This window comes from Bubalus kerabau, chromosome 13 (genome assembly GCF_029407905.1).
Source record: "Bubalus kerabau isolate K-KA32 ecotype Philippines breed swamp buffalo chromosome 13, PCC_UOA_SB_1v2, whole genome shotgun sequence".
NCBI lineage: Eukaryota > Metazoa > Chordata > Mammalia > Artiodactyla > Bovidae > Bubalus > Bubalus kerabau.
Window position 1 is genome coordinate 66,599,598 of NC_073636.1, and position 21,875 is coordinate 66,621,472.

At 35.8% G+C, this 21,875-nt stretch overlaps 1 protein-coding gene across 6 annotated transcripts in view; it reads right to left on the bottom strand.

Moving 5' to 3' along the window:
• RBL1 (RB transcriptional corepressor like 1) overlaps positions 1 to 21,875 on the bottom strand; it is a 61,530-nt gene that overhangs the window by 14,639 nt on the left and 25,016 nt on the right. For all 6 annotated transcript variants that reach the window (XM_055544984.1, XM_055544983.1, XM_055544986.1 and 3 more), the window contains 8 exons: positions 21,451 to 21,588; positions 19,484 to 19,648; positions 17,464 to 17,596; positions 12,917 to 13,183; positions 11,582 to 11,793; positions 7,052 to 7,228; positions 3,751 to 3,822; positions 1,194 to 1,284 (listed from right to left, as the gene is read on the bottom strand). In XM_055544984.1, coding sequence (XP_055400959.1) covers positions 1,194 to 1,284; positions 3,751 to 3,822; positions 7,052 to 7,228; positions 11,582 to 11,793; positions 12,917 to 13,183; positions 17,464 to 17,596; positions 19,484 to 19,648; positions 21,451 to 21,588 — 1,255 coding nt within the window. The remainder of the gene's footprint in view (positions 1 to 1,193; positions 1,285 to 3,750; positions 3,823 to 7,051; positions 7,229 to 11,581; positions 11,794 to 12,916; positions 13,184 to 17,463; positions 17,597 to 19,483; positions 19,649 to 21,450; positions 21,589 to 21,875) is intronic.

Consider the following 21,875-nt stretch of genomic DNA (forward strand, 5'->3'; position numbering starts at 1 on the left):
GCTCAGCTGGAATTCTGTCATTTCCACTAGCTTTGTTCATATTAATACAGTGTTTCCTAAGGCCCACTTGATTTCATACTCCAGGATGTCTGGCTCTAGTGAGTGACCATACCGTCGTGGTTATCCAGGTCATTAAGACTTTTTGTATTATTCTTCTGGGTATTCTTGCCACCTCTTCTTAATCTCTTCTGCTTCTGTGAGGTCCTTACCATTTCTGTCCTTTATCATGCCCATCCTTACATGAAATGTTCCCTTGGCATCTCCAGTTTTCTTGAAGAGATCTCTAGTCTACATCTATACAAAAAGAATTGAATTTGGCCTGTGTGGCCTTAAATGGGATCAGATTCTAGGACGTTATCATTAAAGCATTTTTTCATTAAGACCTTAAAACTTAAGAACCCAGTAGACACCATAATGATCATGGATATTTGGGTAATTTAAAAAATGTTTCTGACCCAGTCAATTTTCTTTAAGAATTTGCTCTAAGGATGTGGACCAAAGACCAACTTACAATGATGTTCCTCACAAAGCTGTATATAATTAGAACAACCTAAATGCCTCACATTGAGGAATTAAATAAATTACAGTACCTATATACACATGCACACATACGTCTACATTAAGTAATGGAAAGATGAGACAAGAAAAAGGATATAGGCAGAAGAGGCCTTTTCATAATCGATCAACATATGAATACCAAATATTTGATTCTTCTTTCTTTAAAAAAAATTACTAGAGTCTTAAGTCTTAGCATGATGGTGGAACAAGGTGACCTTGCTGATGGTGGCAGAATATCGAATACACTTATTAATGAACAGGACATTTCCTTGTCTTCCCGGGCAGATCACTGACAGCTGTCCTACTTTTCCTGTCATTCAGATTTAGTTTTGAATTTTATTGTGTCTTTTATACAATAAATGTGTACAAGTATATACAATATTAGTGTGTATAAGTATACTAGGAAACTTCTAAAACACAATTAAACAGAGGACAAATTAATAGTTTCTATACACAATCTCTGTGGAGGGAGGTACCTGACCCATACTTATTTCAAAGTCACATGTTTCTTCTCAAAACACACATGCATTATCCACCCCACCTACATAAGTAACTCCAAGACACCCACTGTAGTATGTAACCAAATATATAACCAAAGGTATACTACATATAGAATGCTAAATTGGGCAACTTACCACAATCTGTCATTTCAAAATCACCGTTCAGGTTTTTATTGTATGCCACAACTTCTCTTGGAATACTTTTCAATAGTACACTTCTATAGACCTATAGGTTATAAGGGAAATAAAGGACTGTTGAGTCACAAACAGGCACAGGTTAAGCAAAACCAAAATAAGAAGAGCAAGATATCAAGCCAATTAAAAAGTATTTGTCTGTATGGGTGACAATTAAGGGCAAGATGTTATTCAGTTCAGTTCAGTCGCTCAGTTGTGTCCTACTCTTTGCGACCCCATGAATTGCAGCACGCCAGGCCTCCCTGTCCATGACCATCTCCCAGAGTTCACTCAAACTCATGTCCATCGAGTCGGTGATGCCATCCAGCCATCTCATCCTCTGTCGTCCCCTTCTCCTCCTGCCCCCAACCCCTCCCAGCATCAGAGTCTTTTCCAATGAGTCAACTCTTCGCATGAGGTGGCCAAAGTATTGGAGTTGCAGCTTTAGCATCCGTCCTTCCAAAGAACACCCAGGCCTAACCTCCTTTAGGATGGACTAGTTGGATCTCCTTGCAGTCCAAGGGACTCTCAAGAGTCTTCTCCAACACCGCAGTTCAAAAGCATCAATTCTTCGACGCTCAGCTTTCTTCACAGTCCAACTCTCACATCCATACATGACCACAGGAAAAACCATAGTCTTGACTAGACGGACCTTTGTTGGCAAAGTAATGTCTCTGCTTTTGAATATGTTATCTAGGTTGGTCATAACTTTTCTTCCAAGGAGTAAGAGTCTTTTAATTTCATGGCTGCAATCACCATCTGCAGTGATTTTGGAGCCCAAAAAAATAAAGTCTGACACTGTTTCCACTGTTTCCCCATCTATTTCCCATGAAGTGATGAGACTAGATGCCATGATCTTCGTTTTCTGAATGTTGAGCTTTAAGCCTGTAGATTACTGCAAACATCTTAAAAGAGGAGCTACTAAAGCAGAGCCTACCACCTGAAATATGCCATTTAGGAGGTTACAAATTAGAAGAATTAAGTCAGCAGCAACTAAACACTGATGAGCAAGTTTTGCCAATTAAAAGCTACTTCAAAGATCTGAGCCTATTCCTTCTTCCCTTTAATTCCTTACGTGAGACTCATTTGATCTCGCTGGGGCTTGCTTTCCTGTTCCAATCCCATACCAAGTCTTTTCAGGTGGGCACATGAAAATGTGTTCCCCTCTCTGCTCCTAAACTGTTTTTAACCTCCAGGGTAACTGAAAAGCGTGACCCATTCTCCCTCATCCTATGGATAATGGTATTGAGAGAATTTTTAGGAAGCTGTGGCATGACTTTTTTTTTTGGCTGCGCTGGGTCTTTGTTGTGGCATGCTGGCCTTCTCTAGCTGCAGTGCGTCAGGACTTCTTTTGGTGCAAAGCATGGGCTCTAGAGTGCATGGCTCACTAGTTGCAGATTGTGGGCTCTCTAGTTGTGGTGCATGGGCTTAGCTGCCCCACGGCATGTGGGATATGAATTATCCTACCAGGGATCAAACCCATGTCCCCTGCATTGGAAGGTGGATTCTTAACCACTGGATCATGAGGGAAATCCCCTGACCCAATTTTGACCCACATTAACTTTGCCTTAATGAACTTAGGGATGTTCTGAACCTCTCTAAGCTCTGTTCCTGAAGGATTTTTCTGAAGAGGCCCAGAAACCAGGCCTCTTCTAGTCTATCACAGGATACAAAAAATGCCTATACTTGGCTCTTCTAGTATCTCTATATTGCTAGCAGTGTATTTGGGGCTTCAGTAAAGAAGTGAAACTACCTGTGGGGCTCTCCTACAGAAGGGTATGGCTACTAGTACTGGGGCCAGGGTTATCTCAGCTACTATTTTCTCTCTTCTAGTCTAAGATGGCAGATCACTGGGGCCAGAGAGGAGGCCAATATGTTCCCTTAGAGCAATCAGGCTGTTGAACGGCCAAAGCCTTACAGTAAACTAATCCTGTGTTCTTCACAACAACAATAAAAATCATGTAGAGTTAACAGTTATTAAATGCTTACCATGTACCAGGCCACTATGCTAACATTTTATATTTCCATGACTGAAATGTTGTATAGAATTCTTACCAGGGCTATTATATAAAAAATGACTGACATCTATTCAAATTCAAAGATACAAACATTAAGATTCTTAGCAAATGGAAAAAAGAAACTCAACTTAATATATTCTCAAATTTCACTGGATTTAAATATCATCAGAGAATCAAATCTCATATAATTAAAGAATATTATTATTATAAATATTTTTCATTAGATTTTCTAGTGAAAAACATCCCCACTCAACAAATGGACACATGGAATAAGAGAATGTGTGAGAAGTACATGCAAATATGTAGATTAGTCAGAAACAGCAAGATTTTTGGCTTCTATTGAAACTGGTTTTTGATTAAAATTGTCTCAAGTTTAATGGTATCCATAAAACCAAATATCTATAGTAAACCTAGAAAAAAAGTTTACCTTTTATATGATTTATCAGCAGAGAAATAGTACAGATCTATTTTGGGACAGGAGGAAAAATAATGTAACTCACGTGACTATTAGCTTGGGGCTGATTCCTATAACTTTTCATTATTTCTTGAAAAGTTCTTTCTTCCTTTGTTACCTAAGGAAAATAAAAACCTCATTCATCAATTGCTTTTAAAAGAAAAATGGCTCTAAACAAAAACTTCAATTACCAGTTGGCATTGAGAGCAGTCTTGCAGAAAGCTATTAACCCCAGGCCACTCCATAACTAAAAACCACTACCATTTATGACTTCTACTACCTTAAAAGTTCAGGCTTTGTGGCCTGTGAGAACTCAGCTGATAGTTTCATTAATCAAAAGCACTAAGATTGTTATGGTATAACTCTACTGAAAATGTATTTTTTTAAACCATAAAATGCCTTTCTTTATAAAAAAGAACATAAGAAAACTCAGATCTGCTGACTCTCCTGTAGTCTTCAGTTTTATTAGTTTTTACGTACTTATTTAAAAGTGGATATAGGCAACATTCCATAAAAAAGAATTCAGAATAATGATACTGAAGATGATCAAGGATCTCAGAAAAAGAATGGAGGCAAGGATCAAGATGATGTAAGAAACATTTAACGAAGACCTAGAAGAACTGAAGAACAGAGATAAACAATAAAACATCTGAAATGAAAAATACACTAGCAGAACACTGAGGCAGAAGAGCAGATAAGTGACCTGAAGACAGAATGGTGGGAATCACTGCTGTGGAAGAGAATTTTAAAAGAGTGAAAAGAAATGAAGACAGTCTAAGAGACATCTACATCTGGGCCATTAAACACATCAGCATTCCACATTATGGGGTGGTCTCAGAAGGAGAAGAGAGAGAGAGAAAGGATGTGAAAAAAAGTTCAAAAAGATAATAGCTGAAAAACCTCTCTAACATGGGAAAGGAAACATTCACTCAAGTCCAGGAATTGCAGAGTTCCAGGCAGAATAAATCCAAGAAGGAACATGCCGAGACACACACAGTAATCAAATTGACAAGAATAAGACCAAGAAAAAATATTAAAAGCAACAGGAGAAAAATGACAACATACAAGGAAACTATAAGTTTATCAGCTGATTTCTTAGCAGAAACTCGACAGGCCAGAAGGAAGTGTCATGATACATTTAAACTGATGAAAGGGAAGAACCTACAATCAAGAATACTCTACCCAGTAAGGTGCTCATTCAGATTTGACAGAGAAATCAAAAGTTTTATGGACAAGTAAAAGCTAACAGAACTCAGTACCACCAGACCAGCTTTGCAACAAATGCTAAAGGAAATTCTCTAAGTAGAAAAAGCCACAACTAAAAACAAGAAAATTACAAATGGAAAAGCTCACCCATAAAGGCAAACATACACAAGCACACACAAAAGGTAGGAAATCATCCATACATAAATATGATATCAAAACCAGCGATTATGAGGAGATAATACGAATGCAGGATATTGGAAATGAACTTGTAAAGATGAGGAACTTAATCTTGTTTCTACATAGATTGCTATAGCAAATCCTCATAGTAACCAGAAATTAAAAATCTACAACAGATAAACAAAAAGGAAATGAAACACAACACTAAAGTTAGTCATCAAATCACAAGAGAACAAAAGAAAAAGGGAACAAGGAAAAAAAGTTTTGCAACTCTGTCTCTTAATTTTTTTGTATTTTCTATCTCTATATGATACATTGCTTTTTCATTTCCACAGATCTGTATTCTAATCTATTGAGTCTTTTTGGGTTGGAATTTTGTTTCCATCCAAATTTCACTGGGTTTCCATTCCAAGTTTCCTTCAGTTCTTTTTGACATCTTTTGGGTCCTCTTTATCTAAAAAATTTTTTTAATTTTTGGGTCCTTTTTAAAGTAACTTGGTCTTTATTCATAAAATGAATTTTCTTGTATACACTAAATCCTTTTAAACATATTAACTGCCTACTTTGAGGTCAATAATTTCATTAACTAATATTTTCAATATCTAACCTGCTCTAAATTTTATCTGTTGACATACTCATATTGGTTCATTTCCTTGAATGTTTTATAATTTTTTATTTTTTTAGTTCTACTTTACTAAGGGTTTTACTTATGTGAATACTGAATGGCTTAAGGGTTGAGTGTTTCATGCCTCAAAGCAGTTTGCTTCTGCTGGGAAACCCAGCAGGATTATCAGTTCTGGGACAACTTTGGGTTTTGTTGTCATTAGTGTTCGGACTTTGGAGATTCTTTCCTTTTTTTTTTTGGCCTTGCTGTATATCCTACAGGATCTCAGTTCCCACCAGGGATATAAACCAATGCCCTCAGGAGTGAAACCATAAAGTCCTAACCACTGGACTCCTGGGGAATTCCCTGGAGATTCTTAGAATGGTAAAATAAATGAAATATGCATATAGGTGTGGTTTTAAAAGTGCAAAGAGTAATACAAATATAAAGGATTATTGGTATGGATGCCAATGTAGCATGTGACTATAAAAGGGGAATAACTATGTGGTCTTTTGTGTTGTATTTATCTAGTGGTTCCAGAATAAATGCATAAAAATTATAACCACAGAAGGAAATTAACCCTCTAAATTATAAACCCATGGCTGGTTTTTAGAGTTCTGGTATCCTTAAGAGAAATAATTAAAAAATAGTAATAACTTAAAAAAAGGTTAATTAACAATATTTATTAATATATATTTTGTATAGAGATTTTAAAGAGGCAATGTGAGAAGGAAATCACAAATGAGTTCGAAAACATGTCCTTTGCCTCAAGAAGCTGAAAAATTAGGTTGTAACATGCTCATCTGCTAGGATCTGTGGCCAATATGATCAAGACCAAAGTTACAGATGAATGCTACAGACACATTAGAATTTTTAAAACCAAGTAAGATATGCCATTTTATGACTTAAAACATGTTGTAGCAACCAGAAAGTAAAATGCTCTTCTGAGGTAATGGAATAAATCACTAAAAAGGAATATAGTATAGAAGCTATTTTACATCAAATTATGAACCAGGAGATCACAGGCTGTCACTAATTGTGTAATTTTGGCCAAGTTACTTTCAGCTCTGGGTCTCTGTTACTCACTTAAAAAGTAATGATCTAGAATTATTACTTTAAAGTATAAGATTAGAGGTGTTACAGGGGTGGAGATGCAAATGGTTCTCTATTAATAGTGTGGAGAACCACTTTACTAAAAATGGCCTGTAATTGCATTAGCTGGAATTTACCACCTAATTAATGAAGGTGGGCACTGTTGGCTTATAGCACTTAAGGTAAACTAATGAGTGCAACAGATTTTCACCTCATGCTTCAAATATAGGTGAGGACAGCAAGGAGCTTCCCCCAACTTATACATTACCTTTGCCATGATATAAAAGGCGCAGAGGAGGAGCTGATCCAAATGTCTGTCTTTCATCAGATCAGGACAGTGAACTAAAGTGAATTCAAAACATGTCCATATCTTCCTTCTTAACTCATTTGAAACATCCAGTTTTAAACATAAATCACGTAAGCGTACACTTGCCAAATGATAGACCTAAGATAAAAGATAGCACACTGATGCAAAAAAACAAGTAAATAATTTCTCAAATTTATGTCTTACCATGAAGATGGGCTTTTAGGTCAAGATTAATAAACACCTAAGGCTGCTGATGCATTAAATTACATAAAATACCTATTTTACAGTATCAGTTCACTGCTATGGCTAAATAAAATATATTAAAACAAAATTCTCTTTGTAAAACTAGCCTAAACAATTTTTGGGAAAAGATGCTTTGTGCTATTCTATCTATGCTGTGAACTATGTAAAGTGATAAATACTAAAACTAAATGGCTTGATTTATGAGCATTATGACCATTATAAATACTTAACTTTTTAAGAAATCAGAAGTCTCTTTTTTTGGTTCAGGTAAAATGGCTAGAAAGCCTAAAATGTCACATAATACACTAAAATGTTTGACTTCAAAAATGACTCTGAGAGCAAAATCATTAAAAAAATTCCCCTATATTCTACATTGTTTTTATGAGCACATGAAAGGAATGTTAAGTAAATGAGACACCAGATTTTACTGTTGATGTTTACTGAGATACAACTGACATAAAACATTATTAGTTTCAGGGGTACAACATGATTCACTATTGACACATACTATGAAAAGATCACCACAATAAGTCAACATCTACCACATACTTATAATTTCTTTTCTTGTGATAAGAACTTTAAAGATCTATCCTGTTAGCAACTTTCAATATGCAATATGGTGTTATTAACTATAGTTACCATGCTATACATTATAGCCCCATGATTTACTTATATCTTCCAGTTTGTACCTTTTGACTCCCTTCATCCATCCATTTCACCCACTCCCTCGCCCCTAGCAACGACTAACCTGTTCTTTGTATTTATGAGCTTGTCTTTTAGATTCCACATATAAATGAGATCATGTAGCATTTGTCTGTCTCTGTCAAGTTGTTTTTAAACATATCAGAGTAAATTCAGTTCAATGTAAATTCAGTTCAGTTTAATCTTTTATATACAGAGTCTTTGTATGAACTGATACTAATGAAAATGACCCAAAGGTCCTAAAAGATTCTAAAATGATTTCTGATCATTCAAAAAGCATTCTGTTTTTGTTATTTTAAGAATTGGTAACCTTACTGTGATATTCCTAGACTATTCTGTTTGAACTAAGGCTTTAAATCTAAACATTCAGGAGAAAAAATAAAAGAGTAAGGCACTCTTTACATCAAAATATCTTTTGAGAGAGAAAAAAATTTACAAATTAGAGCTTTAAAATTACTTTAACTATCCAATACACTAATCTGATAGAGAGATAAAGCTGACTCCAAAGCCACCAGTGATTCATTTTATAACAAACTCATTCTCTGCATTCCATCCCTTTGTTTCTGGTCTAGTTGGTCAAGAAATAAATAGGAACCACTGGGGTCAGAGCAGTGGGAAACATGCTGGGACTTTACATTCATGATAGGAGAAAATAACAGATATAGCCCCAGCTAGCAGGATTAGGTACTACTACTTGTTAAGTATCTTTTACAAAGCTAACCCAATGACTTCTCTGAAGCTAATCTGATATACATCCTCTGAAAGGCTGCTAATTCTAACAAAAAATTCACAGTAACTTCTATTCAGGCATAGGACACCCAGTATCACACTGAGTTCAGCATGGATAACATTTGTTATCCATGGATTTGTTATCAGCATGGATAACAGCTGCAATTTACTCAAGAAATGGTTATTTTGAACTCATTATTAGATATGAACATCTCAATTCCCTTTTAGAATAAAACTTTTTTTAAGCTTCTAAGTAGGAGAAGGCAGTGGCAACCCACTCCAGTACTCTTGCTTGGAAAATCCCAAGGACAGAGGAGTCTGGTAGGCTGCAGTCCATGGGGTCGCTAGGAGTCGGATATGACTGAGCGACTTCACCTTCACTTTTCACTTTCATGCACTGGAGAAGGAAATGCCAACCCACTCCAGTATTCTTGCCTGGAGGATCCCAGGGACGGGGGAGCCTGGTGGGCTGCCGTCTATGGGGTCGCAGTCGGACACGACTGAAGCTATTTAGCAGCAGCAGCTTCTAAGTAGGCTATAATTAAATGAAAGGAAATGGACAGGCTAGATTCTGAAATAAATTCAGAACTAAAAATTTATAAATAAAGCCTTATTTCTGTCAATCTTAGATTCATTATCAAAGACAGCAATTTGTTATTTTGAAAATTAAAAACAGGAAATGAATGGGGGAAATACTACATTTGGAACCCTCCTTTAAAAACAGGCATTACGCACAAGTGGGCAGGAGTGGGGATGGTGAGACAAGAGTAGAAAAGGTAGTGGGAGGTGGAAAAAAGAGCACGTGTCTCAAGAAATATTCTAAGAAAGACTAGATAGAGGAAATAAATTTGCATCAAAAAATAATCTGAAAAAGAAATGAATTTCTTAAAAATTTTAAGCCTTAAACTCTAATCACAACGTGAGAAAGAAACAAAAAAACAGTGCCTTTTTTTTTCATTTACAATTTTTAAGAATGGGCTAGATAACCACTAGTTATAGAGTGGACTGGAGAGATAGCTCCCAATTCTGGGATTTATTTTAGAGCAGCAGCGTGTTTGGCTACAAATATATGATTAACATGTCTGTCTTATTAGAAGCTTGAAGGTATTTATAAAAGCAAGGCAGGATAGAAATTATTTCTACATTAAATCTCTGCATTAATACTAAAACAATTTAGGGATTATAATGACTAGGCAAATCTTACAGGTAACAAATGAGATTTATGATAAAAATTGTGTAGACTCCCCACAGTATCCCAAAAATCTTAATAATAAATCTTCAGTAATTTAAACTTATACATAAGATCTAAGATGTACTTGTGCCACAATAAACTCAATCTCAAGTGGCTCAGATGGTAAAGAATCCGCCAGCAATGTGGGAGACCTGGGTTTGATCCCTGGGTTGGGAAGATCCCTCGCAGAAGGGAACAGCTATCCAAGCCAGTATTTTGGCCTGGAGAATTCCATGGACAGAGCAACCTGGCAGGCTACAGTCCATGGGGTTGCAGAGTCAGACAGGCCTGAGCAACTTTCACTTTCACTTTTCAAAGCAATATAACACAGTGGAGTTCCTGTAAATTCCAACTGCTTTCTTAAAGTTACGCAAATGAAGTTGGCAAGAAACCTAAGTCATATCAGGAAATGGAATCAAATTCTACGAACTTGAGTCCAAACACAGCTCATCAAGATCATAATGCTCTTTTAAGTGAAAGTGTTAGTCACTCAGTCGTGTCTGACTCTTTACGATCCCATGAATTGCAGCCCACTAGGCTCCTCTGTCCATGGAATTCTCCAGATAAGAATATTGGAGTGGGTTGCCATTCCACTCCAGTTGGCAACCCACTCCAGTGTTCTTGCCTGGAGAATCCCAAGGACGGGGGAGCCTGGTGGGCTGCTGTCTATGGGGTCGCACAGAGTTGGACACGACTGAAGCGACTTAGCAGCAGCAACAGCAGCAGCCACCATGGGAAATAGTATAGCAGTTTCTCAAAAATAAAATTTAGAATTACTATTCCACTTCTGTTTATACCCAAAAGAACTGAAAGCAGAAATTTAGATATCTGCACATCAATATAACAGCATTACTCACTCAAAATAACCATAAGCTACATGCATGTGCTAAGTCGCTTCAGTCTTGTCCGACTATGTGCCTCCCTATGGACTGTAGCCCACCAGGCTCCTCTGTCCATGGGATTCTCCAGGCAAGAATACTGGAGCGGGTTGCCAAGCCCTCCTCCAAGGGATCTTCCTGACCCAGGGGTTGAACCTATGTCTCTTCTGTTTCCTGCACTGGCAGGCAGGTTCAGAAACAACTCAAATATCCATCTACAGATGAACTGATAGACAAAACATGGTATATTCATACCATGGAATATTAGCCTTAAAAAGAAAGGAAATTCTGACACATGCAAAAATGTGGATAAACTGTGAAGACATTATGCTAAGTAAAATAAGCCCACCATAAAAGGACAAAAATTGTATAATTTCACTTTTATGAGGTACCTAGAGTAGCTAAAGTCATAGAGACAGAAATTAGAATGATGACTGGGGGTTAAGGGGAGAAATGAGGAGTTACTGTTTAATGGGTACAGAATTACAGTTTAGGAAGATGAAAAAGTTCTCGAGATGGACAGTGGTGGAAGCTGCACAACAACGTGAATGTACTAATGATACTTAGCTGTACACCTAAAAATGGTTAAAATAGTAAATTTTATGTATATTTTACCACATACAAAAAAAAAGGCCAAAGCTGTCCTGTTACTCAATCTTTATGGCACTGATTAAAGGAGATCTTTTTAGATGCTATAAAAACACATACCTTTCTATAAAACAGTGCTAAGGACCCAGTTCTCTTTGGTTTGCTTATTCCAACTGGATGTACCTCTTGTGCTTTGGTCAAATGGGCCTGCTTTGGAGAAGCACCAATTAATGACTGAGCTGTAAGTGATACAGGACTCTCAACTTTGGACTCCTGAGTTGTATTCATGGAAATTGGTATCAGTGTGATCTCTCCAGCATCGTTTGCAATACCTGAATGTACAAGCAAGAGTTCTTAGTTTTAGAAATGTGTCCCAGAAAAGTTGTCAATATTTCTTTCTTTGTTCATTCCTTCTTCCCTCCCTCCCTCTTCTTGTTTACTATCTATCTGTGCGAAATGTTAGAAGAAGAAAGCCACAAAAATAGTAATTCTAGGTTATGATATTCTTGTTTTCTATTTCTGCTCTGAAACAATAATACTGTTCTCTTTTATGGTCTATAAAGGAGATGTTTTTAACCACTAAACAAAATTCTTGCTCAATGCACTCATTTGTAAAACTCAGGTAAGAAAATAAGTCTAACAAAGAGAGTAGTAAATCCATAAAATATGAAAATTCAAAAAACTGTGCAGGTATACCTCAGAGATATTAAGAGTTTGGTTTCAGAGAACCACAATAAAGTGAATATCATAATAAAATGAGTCACATGAATTTTTTGGTTTCCGAGGCATAAAAAAATTATGCTTTTGCTATACTGCAGTCTATGGGGTGTGTTATGAGCATTATGTTCAAAAACTGTATGTACCTCAGTTAAAAAATACTTTGTTGCTAAAAAAATGCTAATCATCACAGGCAACACAAGGTTGCCACACATCTTCAATTTGTAAAAAAAAAAAAGAAAAAAGTTATCTGTAAAGTTCAATAAAGCAAAGTGCAATAAAACGAGGAAATAAAATGAGGAAAGCCTCTATACATTCAAAACAAAACTAAAGGGCAGTGTTACTATTCTGTATAACAGTATAATGGTAGATACATGTCATTAGACATTTGCAAAATTCATAGAATGTACAACCAAGAGTGAACATAGAATGGTACATAGAATGTACTCTTGGTACATAGAATGTACACCAAGAGTGAACACTAACGTAAACTATGGACTTAGAGTGATGATGATGTGACAATGAAGGTTCATCAGTTGTAATACATGAGCTAGTCTGGTGCAGGATATTGATGGCAAGAAAGGCTCAATTTTGCCATGAACCTAAAACTACTCCTAGAGGAAAAAAAATACAGGTTCAGGAGAAAATACAGGAGTAATAAGACCATGTGATATAATTCAGTAAGACATTTCTTAAATTTTTATCCATTTCAAAAAAATAAACGCATCAAAATATTACCATGCAATGGGATTGTAACTTTATGTTCTGTTGTCCCTGTTACTATGGTTGTGGCCATTGTCAGAAGACTGTGCCCGGGTGAAATTGATATATTTTCAGCAGTGATGCTTGAAGAAGGAGCAATTTTCAATTTTGTTCCTTCTGTTATGATCCTGTCCATAAGCATTTCCTTTGGGGGGTCTTCCCCAAAAAGTCTTCTCTTAGCACTCCCAGCAGTAGGAGAACTGTAGCGTTCATGGACAGAAATCGGAGACAATGGTTGCATATCTAATAAAGAGAAAAATTTTAACAGTTTGACTTGTATCTCAAACAGAAAAAATCAGGTTTACTCACTCATTCAACAGATACTGAGTTGTGCTATACTTGTGCTCAATCACTTCAGTTGTGTCCGACTCTTTGCAACCCTACGGACTATAGTCTGCCAGGCTCCGCTGTCCATGGGATATTCCTGGCAAGATTTCTGGGGTGGACTGCCATACCCTCCTCCAGGGATCTTCCCGACCCAGGGACTGAACCCGCATTTTCTGTGTCTCCTGCACTGCAGGTGGACTCTTTAACACTGAGCCAACAGGGAAGCCCTAGATACTGAGTTACTATGCTAAAATAACAGCCTCTGTCCTCATGCAATATCGAATCTAGTGGGAGAGAGAAGAATGAAATAAATCTTAAAATTACAATAGCTAACCTTCCTAGTTTCTTAAACCTCTGCCTATGTTAAAGAACCAAAATATTATGGGGAAAGTAGAAGCTGAGAGGTAGAATACGGTGACTGTTAAATTAGAAAAGTAGTCCAACTTACTTCTGTCTCCTCCTGATAAAAAGGAAAAATCAGTGATTTGGTTCACAATTTTCTCTCTTTCCACATATCTACACTTCAAAAAGTTTAAGGCAGTAGCTGTGGCTTTCTGATTTAGTAGACACAGAATCCTCTTTTACAAACCCACTAGAAGATGAAGATGAACAGAAGTGTTATGACTGTTTAATTTGAGGCATTAGTGTGTAACAGCCATATCATCTATTTTCAAAACATGTTTATAAGGTAGAAAAATCACCTCTGGTAATAATTTGACAACTCTCTGGATTTCTGAGGTAACTGGGGAAATAGTTATGGTTTAATAAAAATCTCTTCTTAATTCTGGGGGTTATGAAAGAAGCTCTGACTTTCAGCCTTAGCAAACAAGTGGGAAGTTCTATTGTAGCCCATTACCCCTTAACAGAAGTCTACCTTTATGTCTTATTTCTAAGAAAACCAATGTAGTCCTTGAAGCTAAGTAGGAATGTTCAGAGCTGACATTTCAAGGGGGAAAATGCATGTTATAACCACCAAGTTAGCTGCAAACCCCTTGAAATGATTCTTTGCCTAGCACAGTATTGGAAAAGCTGCAGTAGACATTCAATAAAAATTTAGTAAGTATACAAATTAATAAACTGTCTTTTCTCCCACTACAGTCAAGGCTCAATATTATTGTTTTCTAAGGATTTTCTATTATTTGACTCTCTTGCATGAACCCCTACAAGAAAATAACTTTTTATTCTAATTATAAAAATAATATATTACCTGAATGCTCACATCAGTGCTATTCATAAAAGCCAACAGGTAGAAATAACCCAAACGTCCATCAGCTAAGTTCCTACTTTCTCTGTTGTACTAGGAGTTGAACTTAATCTCACTTCACTGCAAAATCCCACCGCCGTATAATAGGGAGGAACCTTTATTGCAGGTTAGTCACTAAAGGGATGTTGCTTATAAGCTTAAATTATCCATAATGGCCCATCTCTGGGACCCCTGCATCTCAGGTAATGCATATTAAGCTCAAAAACCTTTGCTCAGGGTTTCCTAGGTGGCTCAGTATTGAAAGAATCCGCCTGCCAATGAAGGAGACATAGAGAGGCTGGTTTGATTCCTGGGACAGGAATATCCCCTGTAGAAGGAAATGGCAACCACTCCAGTATTCTTGCCTGGATAATCCCATGGACAGAGGAGTCTGGAGGGCTATAGTCCACAGGGTCACAAAGAGTTGGACCCAAGTATTATTTAGCCATAAAGAGTAATGGAAGTGCTGACACATGCTACAACATATATATATACCTGAAAACATGCCTGAAAAAGAACCAATCACAAAGGTCACATATTATATAGTTCCATTTATATGAAATGTCTAGAATAGGCAAATCCATAGAGACATAGATTAGTAGTTGCAGGGTCTTGGTAGAGGGGCAAATAAAGTGTGATTACTATTGGATACAGGAATTCTTTTGGGAGTGATAAAAATGTTCTGTAATTAGGTGGCATGTATACAATGGCATATATACAACTATGGTTGTATAGACTTGTGAATTTACTACAGACCGTTAATTGCATACTTTAAAAAGGTGAATTTTATGGTATGTGAATTATATTTCAGGTTTTAAAAGCTCACTGAAAAATTCAAACAACACCAAAAACTATAATGAAAAAGTTAACATTTAAAATCCCACCACTGAGAGAGAATCATTTTAGTGACCATTCTTCATGATCTTAGTTCTGAGATCTCTAGCTAGGCTGCAAACACACAGTGTCAGTCATTCAGTCATGTCCCTGTCTTTGTAACCCGATGGAGTGTAGCCTGCCAGGTTCCTCTGTCCATGGAATTCTCCAGGTAACACACACACATATAACATAAATATATAAATTATAGTCATATACATATATGCTACACACAAAGTTCATGCTTTGTACAGTTAAAGTATGCATGAATTTCAGTTACCACAACATAGTTAAATTAACAAAAGCCTTAACAAAAAGGTTCAAATTTCAAATCTCTGTTGCCATGGTATATTAACTGTAATTGCATAAACTACAAACTTTCCCCACAAATCATTATGTAAATAATAGATGTGCATCATGATTGGTGACCAATCCTGTCACTTCTTTCAAAGTCTGTCAGTGATTGGTCAGGGCAAATCTGCTGTTCAACTCATGTAGGGCACAAAACATATAGTTACCTCGCCTCCTTGTTTCCCAGTGATAAATCCACATTTTACAAAAATAAATGAAAGAGGGAATTGTCCAAAAAAAAAAAAGTGCAACAAAGAAATGAGTAATAATGCTGAAAGTGAAATTAAAATTGTCAGTGAAATTATAGAATAGCTGACCCTAAGAATGTTGACACTGCTGCTGTTCAAGAGATTAGATATACAGCCAGAATAACTGTGTGAAGATGAGACTTATTAATATAAATGCAAAGTTGTAATGATGAACAGCATGAAGACATCCAACAGGAAGTTACAATGGCAAAAAACTTCACTTTAAAGGAACTCGGAAAAAAAATCTCGCAACACTCAAAGAGCAAAGGATAAAAGTGTTGAAAGCTGTTCCTTTAGTGTGAAAGGAACATGAAAATTCACCAAGGCACAGGAAAGAAGCTCACTCAGTTTCGCAAGTTATATAAGAAGAAAGTGGCAAGCATCATTATTAAGTTTTTAAAAAACAAAACACTTCCATTCTCAATGTTTCCAAAGTTTTTAATCATAGTATATATTAAGTTGGAGAAGGAAATGGCAACCCACTCCAGTATTCTTGCCTGAAGAATCCCATGAACAGAGGAGCCTGGCATGATACAGTCCATGGGGTCTCAAGAGTCAGACACAACTTAGCAACTAAACCAACCATATATTAAGTATTTTTTTTTTACTGTTTTTTCATTTCTTTAATAAATACTAATAATTGACAGTAAGGAAGTTTTTAGTTTTGACAATGTTTTAAAGGTCATAAAACAGTCCTGATTATTCCTATAGTTTAATGAGGATTGTTTTGCATGCACAGCTTGCATATTTTTGTGAAAATACACTATATGCAAAGCAAGATACACACACACACACACAATTGTAGTTCAGAAATGGTTCTTGAGCTACCTTACTAAGTAACCTGAATATTTATTCATCTGAGGGTTTCTTCAGGGATATTCTGTGGTCAGAAGAGTTTAACTGATTTTTAAAACTTAAAGAGTTATATAGTCCAGAAGATACACACATCAGTTTGGTACATCACAAGAGAAAATAAAGAAGAATGCACTAAAATTTTCCTACAGTAAGGCTCAAAAGAACTATTTTAAGAGTACAGATAAGTAATTCATTAAATGAACTTAAGTATCCCAATGAGTTCTTTGTTCTGCTTTAGACGTTTATTTTTCTATCAAGTCACACATAGAGAAAGAATATAACTTCTGTCACACTTGCAAAGGTGAGTACTTAGTTTAAGTAGTTTTCTATTAGCATTGAGGAAAAGTTGCATGTATTTATAAAAAGGCCAAAATATGATTTCTATAATAACTGATATTGCAATTTAAAAAAATAATTATATTCAGAATCAGAGTGGAAACCTTATTACTTTAATATAAAAAAGTATATAATTAGCCACAAAGGGTATTGGCATAAACATTATTCCCCTTTCAAATCTTGATTAAAAAAATTGGTTTCTTAATAACATATTAGGGCAAAACGTGAAATTTTCTCTAACAAAAAAAGTCTTTGTTATTTTTTCTTTGTTTTACCAATGGTCAACCTACCCTTTCGAAGACTTCCACTGTCAGTCCGAACTTCTTTGACCCTTGGATGCATCAGAGGAGACATTGGCATCATGGGAAGATGTCCCTGTACATTTCCTCCACTTCCTGTTTCAAAATTGTTTGGGAATATAACCTGGAGAAAACAAAACCCCTCTGCTTTACATACAGATAAACCCACTGATCAGAACATAACAGAAAAGGTAAGAAAAAAGTCTTAACTTTTTTACTGTTTTATTTCCCTTTCTTTCTCTCGTCACAAAATATACCAACTTGTATAAAGTGCTCAATAGTTAATATTAAGTTATGTAAAGAGTTCATCTTACTTAACCCTATATCATTTAAGATTACTGACCACTGGAAGTAAACCTATCAGGTGGGCACTACTGTTCCTCACTTAGGGACTGAGAAAATTGAGGCTCAAAATGTGAAATTTGCCTAAGGACAAACTACTGCTAGGTATTAAAGAAATGGCTTCAACTCAAATCCTTTTCCTTCAAGGTCATAGTTTTTTTCATTCCCCAATGGATCCTATAACAGAAAAATTGATGAATACTGAAGACTGTCCAATTAACCACAGTCTGCTGTAAAGACAACAGAAGCATGGAAGAGAGTATTTAAGAAATCATTTTCTTTTCAGTTCTTCCTAGTCTTAAATAGTTCTTTCAGTAGTTTGAGATTAGGGAAAAATTCAAGATGGTTAATTGAAGTATAAGTAGACACAAAAAAGCAAAGAAGGATGTAGACAGGAGTCAAAAAATAACACAGAGATGGAGGGAGAAAACTCAATTTCTCATGATACTAAACTGTTCAATGTGCAATTTGAGTATATTAGGAAGAAGCTTTTGATCTTTTTATTCTAAATACTACTAATGAAAAATGTTTAATTCTTTATGAAATTCTGTATTTGAAAAATTTTAAATGAGGAGATTAATTATTTCTTAGCTATGATACCAAAACTAAGAATAAATAAACTGGACATCATTAAAATTAAAATCTTTTGTTTTTTAAAGGACATCATCAGGAAAGTAAAAAGACAACCCACAGAAAGGTTTTACCAATCATATAATAGATAAAGGAGTATATCTAAAATATGTAAAGAACTCCTATAACTCAATATTAAAAAGACAACCCAAATAAAAAATGGGCAAAGGATCTGAACATATATTTCTCCAAAGATGATATACAAATGGCTGATAAGCACTTGAATCAATCAATGTTGAACATCATTAGCCATCAGGGAATGCAAATAAAACCACAATGAGATAATACTTCATGCCTACTAAGATTGCTAGAAATCAAGAAGACAGATAATAAGCACTGGAGAGGATGTGGAGATATTGGAATCTTTAAATGGTGCGCCCACTTTGGAAAACAGTCTGACAGTTCCTCAAAAACTTAGAGTTAGTATATGACCAGCCATTCTACTCCTAGACATATACTCAAGAAAAATGAAAACATGTCCATACAAATACTTGTTCATGAATGTTCATAGCAGCATTATCCATAGTCAAAAGGTGGAAACACCACCAGTTCATCCACTGATAAATGAATAAACAAAGCGGTGAGTGTGTGTGCATATATATATTCCCATGCAATGGAATATTATTAAGCCATAAAAAGGAATGAAGTGCTGATACATATAACAACATGGATGAACCTTGAAAATCACTATATTAATAAAAGAAGCCAGTTACAAAGGACCACATATTATATGATTTGCATGAAATGTCCAGAACAGGGAAATCAATAGAGATAGAAGATAGATTACTGGTTACCTAGGGTCAGGAAGAAGACAGGTGTGGGTGGGTATGGGGGTGCAGGTGGTAGGGAAGTGATTCCTAAAGTTTTTCTTGTTGAGGTGGTATGTTTCAAAATTGACTGTGGTGATGATTTCACATATCTATGAATATACTAAAAATCACTGAATTGTATACTTATAGGTAAACTATACAGTATGGGATCATGTCTCAATAAAGAGATTTCATAAAATGATGGGATTATTAGCCTTGCCCTAACTCACTTCTTCACAGGTAGGAACTCTGTTTTCAGAAGCCTGGAGAGCCTCCCACAATGCAGAATCATGACTCCATGCTAAACTCTCCAAAATCTGTTCTTCAATGCTGTTCAGGTGTTTTACCATGTCTCTGGAAAGTCCCTCCTCTGAGCGGATTACCACCTCAATAACCTGGGGAAGAGAAAACAGAGAAAGTAATATGGTCTCAAGTAGTCATTTCTAGACCAGGCTTACATGTATGGCTAGCTCTGGTCTTATTAACGACATAGAATCAAGAACATTTTGAACCATAATTCTGTGGCTTATTAATATATTTTAATTTATAAAGAAGTTTTAAAGATCTTCAAAATACTTTCACATACATTTCTGGTTTTCATGTTTTATTCTGTATATGGAAAACTGAAGCAATGATAGGTAAAACTGGTCAACAGTCCAACAGTAGAAGTCAGATCTTGGGTTTCCAAGCCAGTGCTATTTTGAACTCGATTTCCTTTCTCAGACTATTCTTCCCAACAGCTCAGAAGAAGAAAATGAATAACATATATAAAAGGAACTTTGCCTATATACACTATAGTTACATTTTAATAAGAATACTTGGGCTTCCCTGGTGGCTTACATGGTAAAGAATTCACCTGCAATGTGGGAGACCTGGGTTCGATCCCTGGGTCGGGAAGATTCCCGGGAGAAGGAAATGGCAATCCACTCCAGTATTCTTGCCTGAGAATTCCGTGGACAGAGGAGCCTGGCGGCTACAGTCCATGGGGTTGCAAAGAGTCAGACATAACTAAGCAACTAACTTTCACTTTCAATAAGAATAAATATCTACAGCAAACTCTGAAAGCGTATATACAAAAATATTAACAGCAATTATCATTTATATTAGGATTATAATGTATGATTTTAATATTTACAATTGTATATACTTTTCATTTTTCTTCAGGGAGTACTATTTATGATTAAAAAACAAACGTATTTAACTTCTAGAATGAAAAGAAGGGTGTTACAAATAAAAATGAATTTCTATTAGCTGAGGGCAAAAACTAAACTTTTTCCTCAAATAAAACTACATATATTTCCTAATGGAAATATCTGAAATACTCACATTAACATTAAATATAGAAAAGCAATTTTCCCCACAAAACTAAAAAGAAGTTAAATTCCACAGTCAACAATTCAAATGGGTAAGCTTTTCAGTGGTCTGCATTTCTACAACATTAGGTTTGCTTGCTTATCTATCTGTATCTATCTGTCTATCCCACACAGCATGCAGGATCTTAGTTCCTCGACCAGGGGTAAAACCCATGCCCCCTGCAGTAGAAGCACAGTCTTAACCACTGGACTGGACCATCAGGGAAGTCCCAAACTAACTTCTCCATAATCAGAAGTTCGAAAGTAACATAGGTGACAAAATATTAACTAAACCACACCAACAAGTATAATAATAGCATCAATCTTAAATTCAGAAATTAGGTAACATTAAGTGTTACTGTAGCTGTGCCCTCTGTGGTCTAGAAGAAAAAGGTTTCAGCAGAAAAAAAGGGAAGAAAAAGGTTTCAGCAGAAAAAAAGGGGAAGTAAGATTTATCCACAGTGAATTAACTCAAATTTGGGGAAGGAGTGTGATTAATTTTAGATTTTTCTTTCTCCTAGGAGAAAAGAATTTCTGTTCTTCATCATGCCTCTATTTAACAGGATTATGACTTTTCATTCATAATACAGAAAACTCAAAGTTAAGTACTTAGTTCCTGGCCATACTTGCAATTCAGTGTTGTCTGAAGCTGTGAGATTGGCTTAGTTTACTGATATTCTCTCTCCCTCTCCTCTTTGTCCTTGATTCCACCCCAAAAGCAGTATGTTTTCAGAATACTTCTGGAAATATTATCCAGACATCACTACAGTTCACTTCTTAATCACTAATACAAACAGAATGTTTATGTGAGGCAAAGCATTAACAAAACTTTGTTCTCATCTCACCTTATAAAAATAAAACGGTCGCAGATTAAGAACCTCAATAATCCAGGGAAAAGTACGAGGTGAGCTGTAGGCAAAGAGCACTATTTCCAAACAACAGGCCATCAAGGAGTGATGAAATATATCCTGCTCTAAAAGAACCTTGGGGAAGAGAAAGACCACAGTTTAATAGGATTTTAGCCTCTGCCATTATATAAAGAGGACTACAGAAACAAGAAAAAATAACTTATGTAAGTTATAAATCATATTATAACTTATCTAAGAGCATATTCCATTCTACTAGATTAATATAGATAAAACTTCAAGTTCTTAAACTGATAAAAGAGTTTTCTTGTAAGATATAATCTTGGTCAGTGGTAGATGTTAAATGTAAATGAGGCATAAACAAAAATCTACTTTGAAACTGGAGCAAATAATAAATTAATATT